General features: G+C 44.7%; 1 protein-coding gene across 1 annotated transcript; it reads right to left on the reverse strand.

Annotated features, from left to right (window-relative positions):
* Positions 1–1673: 1673 nt before the first annotated feature.
* Positions 1674–5222, reverse strand: LOC122299304. Its single transcript, XM_043109479.1, has one exon. The coding sequence runs from the start codon at positions 4716–4718 to the stop codon at positions 1674–1676; it is 3045 nt and encodes a 1014-aa protein (XP_042965413.1). The 5' UTR covers positions 4719–5222.
* Between the last annotated feature and the right edge of the window lie 778 nt (positions 5223–6000).

Genomic DNA, 6000 nt, shown 5'->3' on the forward strand with positions numbered 1-6000 from the left:
GACATAACAAAAGCAAATGTGATAAGCATCACAGCATTCCCCAAACGCTGCGTTTCATATAAATGAAACGCAGTGCTTCAGCAGGTTCATGCGTGTGGTCTCCTACGTCCAGCGATGCATCCTGCTCTCCGAACGACGTCGTCCTGCAGCAGAGAGTTAAGTGTTTCAGAACTCTCCAGATCACTCCATCTCCTTCGGTCTTCAGCTCCCTCGTCCCAGCCCCAACCCTCTCGATCAATCCCCACCCCGCTGTCCTCCATCCTGCCGATCGGGGGGGGGGGGGGGGGGTTCCTTACAAGCCTCCCCTCTTAGAGCACCTTGCCCACAAGGTGCGGGTATAGGTGCCTAAGATTCCACAAGCTTTCCCAGGTACTATCTTCGGTGGGTAGTCCATTCCATTTCACCAGGATCTCGGTGATGGATCGGTTCCCGTGGCGTCGCATGCGGCGATCGAGGATGCTCTCCGGCTCCGGAAGGACTTCCCCATGTGTATCGACGGGAGGAAGTGTCGACAGAGGCTGAACGTGGGTACCCACTTTTTTCTTCAAGCATGAGACGTGAAAAGTGGGGTGGATCCGTGCAGTGGTGGGTAGATCCAGGCGGTACGCCACCGTTCCGATCTTCTTCGTGACTAGGAAAGGCCCGTACCATCTCAGTGAGAGTTTGAGATTGCGTCTGGTGGCTATGGATTTTTGCCGGTATGGTTGTAGGCGCAGGTACACCCAGTCGCCCTCTGAAAATTGTCTTTCCACCCGTTTCTTATCTGCATAATGTTTCATGCGATGCTGTGCTTGTTGTAAATTTTGCTTGAGTAGTTGAAGGGTCTGTTCCCGTGTGCGTAGTAACTAGTCAACTGAATCATTAGCTGATGTACCTGGCACATAAGAAAGGAGTGGGGGAGGGGGGTAGCCATACACGGCTTCAAAGGGGGTGAGTTTAGTAGATGCATGGTAAGACGTGTTATACCACCATTCGGTTAGGGCTAGCCACTGTGCCCACTTGGTTGGTTTCTGTCCTGCATAGCACCTGAGATATCCCTCCAAACACTTGTTAAGAGCTTCAGTTTGGCCGTCACTCTGGGGATGATAGGCTGAGCTATAATTGAGTGAGGAACCTTGGAAGGTAAAAAGAGCCTTCCAAAAACTACTCATAAAGACTGGATCCTTGTCCGATACGATAGACTTAGGTAGGCCATGCAACTTAAACACATTATTCATGAACAATTCAGCCAGCGTGGAAGCTGTGTACGGGTGGCTCACGGGTATGAAATGCCCAAATTTGGTGAGGCGATCAACCACCACCCATATCACCTCGAACCCCTTTGATTTCGGCAATCCTTCAATGAAGTCCATTGAAATGTCCGTCCATGGCTGCTGTGGAATGGGCAGGGGTTGTAGTAACCCCGCTGGATGAGTCGTCTCGTTCTTATTAGCTTGGCACACTAGGCATTCCCTAACCAGCTTCTTAATGTCGCGCTTCATGCCTTTCCATAGGAAATCCCTTTTGGCCCTTTGATACGTTTTTAGGTACCCGGAATGCCCCGCTAAGGGGTCCGTGTGAATATAGTGCAAGATTCTGGTCTTAAATTCAGAGTCAGGAACAATTACCATTCTGCCCTTCTTTAGCAACAAGCCCTGTTTTAACTGGAAGCCCTTTGGTGGGTTTGAGTTACTCTAAATTCTGGTAATCAGATCCACCATCTCCACTGAGTCTCTATAACTGGCTTTGAGATCCTCAATCCATTCAGGGTTAGGGAGTGAAATCATGGCCAGCACTCCCGCTGGGCTAATCTGGTCCTCCATTTTTCGAGACAGGGCGTCGGCTACCTTATTCTCTTTTCCTTTCTTGTATGAAATAGTGAAGTCATAGCCGAGTAATTTGGTGAGCCACTTTTGCTGAGTTACCGTTGCCACTCTTTGTTCCAGAATATATTTCAAGGCCTGCTGGTCTGTCTTAATGATGAAGGACTGGCCCAATAAATAAGGCCTCCATTTCTGAACTGCTGTAACCACCGCGAAAAATTCCTTCTCATAGGTGGAAAGCAATAGGGCCTTGCCTTTTAAAACCTTGCTCATGAAGGCGATGGGCTGGTTGAATTGCATTAGAACTGCACCGACACCCTTTCCACTTGCATCACATTCAATAGTGAAAGGGTGTGAAAAATCTGGTAGCCTTAGGACTGGGGGCTCGGAAACAACCTTTTTGAGCTCCCCAAAAGCCTTCTCGGCCTCTTCAGTCCATAGGAATGCATTCTTCTTAAGCAACTGAGTGAGTGGGGCTGCAATTAAGCCATAGTGTTTGATAAACTTACGATAATAGCCCGTTAAGCCCAGAAACCCACGCAAGGATTTCAGAGTAGTGGGTGCTGGCCAATCCAACATTGATGCCACTTTCGAAGCATCAGCCTTAACTCCTTCTGAACTGATAACATGCCCCAAGTAGTCAATCTCCTGTAACCCAAATCTGCATTTTGACATATTAGCATAGAGTTTGTGGTTGTTCAGCACCTCCAAAACCTGATGAAGGTGACCCAAGTGTTCCTTCCATGACCTGCTATAAATCAGAATGTCGTCGAAAAATACAAGCACAAATTGCCTCAAAAATGGACGAAATATGGTGTTCATAAGGCCCTGAAACGTGGATGGGGCATTGGTCAATCCAAAAGGCATTACGAGGAACTCGTAGTGACCCTCATGTGTTCTAAAAGCTGTCTTAGATACGTCTTCCGGGGTGACTCGGATTTGGTGATAACCCGAGCGCAAATCCAGCTTAGAAAAAACTATTGAACCATATAACTCATCCAATAACTCGTCAATGACAGGAATGGGAAACTTGTCCTTAACTGTCTCCCTGTTCAATGCCCTATAATCCACACAAAGACGCCAACTACCATCCGCCTTCCTTACTAACAAAACTGGTGATGAAAAAGGACTGTTACTGGGTCGTATTACCCCAGTAGAGAGTAATTCAGAAATGATTTTCTCTATCTCGGCCTTTTGATAATGCGGGTAGCGGTATGGTCTGGTTGAAATAGGCTGAGTGCCTTCTTTTAAGATGATTCTGTGGTCATGAGCTCTAAAGGGGGGTAACCCTTTAGGTGTTGCAAAAACTTGCTGAAAATCATCCAAAATCTCCTGAACCTCCTGAGGAACTGTAATGGGCTGGTTATCCAGCATATTACATACCAGCTGTAAAAATATTCCCCTCCCACGCCTTAAGGATTGTAAGAGGGCTTTATGACTCCCCTCCAAAGATAACCCGGAAGGGCTTAGCCCCTTCAAACAGATTTTCTTCCCCTTATATTCGAAATGCATTGTTAAAGCGGAAAAATCCCAAATAATAGGGCCCAAAGTCATCAACCAACTCACTCCCAAGACAATGTCACAACCTCCCAAAGATAAAACATAAAAAGAAGGGTTAATTTGTGTACCTTGCAGGTTGGTTCTCACTCTACTGCAGTAACCTTCAGTTTGGATGATGTCGCCATTAGCTATTCGAACTTTCAGCTGGTGGGTTGTATCTACCTCAATCTTTGCCTTCTCTGCTACTGATGTGTCAATAAAGTTATGAGTGCTCCCTGAATCGATTAAAATGACCACATGTGCTTGACCGATTCTTCCTAGGAGCCGCATGGTATTATTACCCGGAGTGCCAGAAATGGCATTGAGTGATATCTCCGGTTCTTTTTCCACTGTTTCCAGTGGTACTGTTGCTGAAGTTCCCCCTAACTCTGTTACACCCAGCGCCTGTTCTTCTTCCACTCCCGTCCCATCTACCTGGCCTCCCTCCTCAGCCTGCATTACGTAAACTCTTGGGGCTTTGCATACGTGAGTTGGATTCCATTTTTCATCGCAATGATAGCAAAGGCCCTTCCGGCGCTTTTCATCCATTGCGGCTGATTGGATTCTTCTCTTGGGAGTAATATAGCGAGAGTTTCGAGAAGTGGTGTCCACCGGTTGCCCAAACGATTGAAAACTTCCAGTTTGGGCAAACCCAGATCTGGGGGTGTTTCTTGCAGCTGAGAGGTATTCCTCTTGTATCTTGGCCAAGCCAAAAGCAGCGCCCATATTAATGGGGTTGAGCATCCGTATAGGTAAACGGATCTCATCCCTTAACCCGCTCATAAAGCAACTGAGCTTGTGATGTTCGGACAAACCCCTTAAGCGATTTGACAAGGCCTCAAACTGTGACTTATAGGCAGCTACTGATGAGGTTTGTTTGAGGCGTGTGAGGGCCTCCATAGGGTCATCATATGCCGTTGGTCCGAAACGCATTAACAAGGATCTCACAAAGGTTTCCCATGATGTAAATTGGCCTGATTCAACACCATCTTGATACCAAACCAAAGCCTCGCCCGTCATGTTATGAGAGGCCATTAACAACCTTTGAGCAGGAGGTGTCTGATAAAAATCAAAATATTGTGTAGCTTTAAAAACCCAACCCGCTGGGTTATCCCCCTCAAAGTGGGGAAAATCCAAACGGACCCCCCTCGTGTTTAAGCCCCTATTAACCAACTGTTCTTCCTCACGACCCATGAGGTGTCTATTGGCATGTTCATTCTGATGTTGTATTATTGTTCTTAGCATATCATTAAGTTGATTTACTGTTTCATTTATTTGATCTAACCTGCCATTGACCTCGTGCATGGCTTCTTCCTGTAACTCAACCTGCCGTTGGAGGGCCTCTTGCTGCTGCCTGGAGCGTGTATTCTCTGCCATCAGGATGAAGGCTCTGGATACCAAATGTTAAGTACTCCCTGGACTTCAAGAGCTGTAACTACCGAACCCAAGACAACACCAATGGAAAATATAGAATGGAAACTGAGAAGCAATGGAAAGGAAAAGAAAGCTCATTCATTCATAGCCATGGGTCTGTTCGAGGCAACCCTTCCTCCAAGTCTGAATATTCTGATAAAGTTTGTCCGAATGGTTCTTCCATTCCCTCCTCCTTACATGTAGTGCTAACATTCTAACGGAAATTGTCTCATGTGAAATAAAAGATAAAATAACAGTAAATGACATAACAAAAGCAAATGTGATAAGCATCACAGCATTCCCCAAACGCTGCGTTTCATATAAATGAAACGCAGTGCTTCAGCAGGTTCATGCGTGTGGTCTCCTACGTCCAGCGATGCATCCTGCTCTCCGAACGACGTCGTCCTGCAGCAGAGAGTTAAGTGTTTCAGAACTCTCCAGATCACTCCATCTCCTTCGGTCTTCAGCTCCCTTGTCCCAGCCCCAACCCTCTCGATCAATCCCCACCCCGCTGTCCTCCATCCTGCCGATCGGGGGGGGGGGGGGGGGGTTCCTTACAAATTTCTTGAAGAAACAGACCGAGTGACCAACCACCTTGCTACCTACGAGGAAGGACCCTTGGGATTATCTGCGTGGAATATTATTATAAGTTGAACTTCAAAAACTTCGAACGGTTCAGGCTTCCAGCTTAAATATTATATTTGAAAGTTGTTATATATATTTTTATTTTCTTAATATGATGAAATTTAATTTATTAAAAAAATTCTAAATTAAAATATTTTCTAAATTAAGTTTTATAATATTAATTAGTAGATATAGTTGTGAACAATGTTTTATATTTCCAGTTACATGATAAAAAAAAAAAAATTACAATTCTATCACTATTATTTTTAGATATATACATAAAAAAGATGATAATTAAAAATAATTATTAATTAGTAGATATAGATACATGCAATAGAACCCCAATTTAGTTGAAAAAATTCAAACAACTGGGAAATTTCACGTCATGCTGGCATTGCTAACGATCGAAAGTATATTCATACCTTTCACAATTGTATATAATATTATTTTTAAAATATTTATATAGAAAAGACGATAATTAAAAATAATTATTAATTAGTAGATACAGATACATGCAATACAACCCCAATTTGGTTGGAAAAATTCAACCAACTGGGAAATTTCACGTCATGCTGCTGACGATGCAAGTATACTTAAAAGTACGTCAACGCGGCATTAGGTG

The sequence above is a fragment of the Carya illinoinensis genome, chromosome 16 (genome assembly GCF_018687715.1).
Source record: "Carya illinoinensis cultivar Pawnee chromosome 16, C.illinoinensisPawnee_v1, whole genome shotgun sequence".
NCBI classification, from domain to species: domain Eukaryota; kingdom Viridiplantae; phylum Streptophyta; class Magnoliopsida; order Fagales; family Juglandaceae; genus Carya; species Carya illinoinensis.

Excerpts from the sequence above, each read along its gene's own strand:
- LOC122299304 (XM_043109479.1), bottom strand. The coding sequence starts at position 4,718 with ATGGCAGAGAATACACGCTCCAGGCAGCAGCAAGAGGCCCTCCAACGG.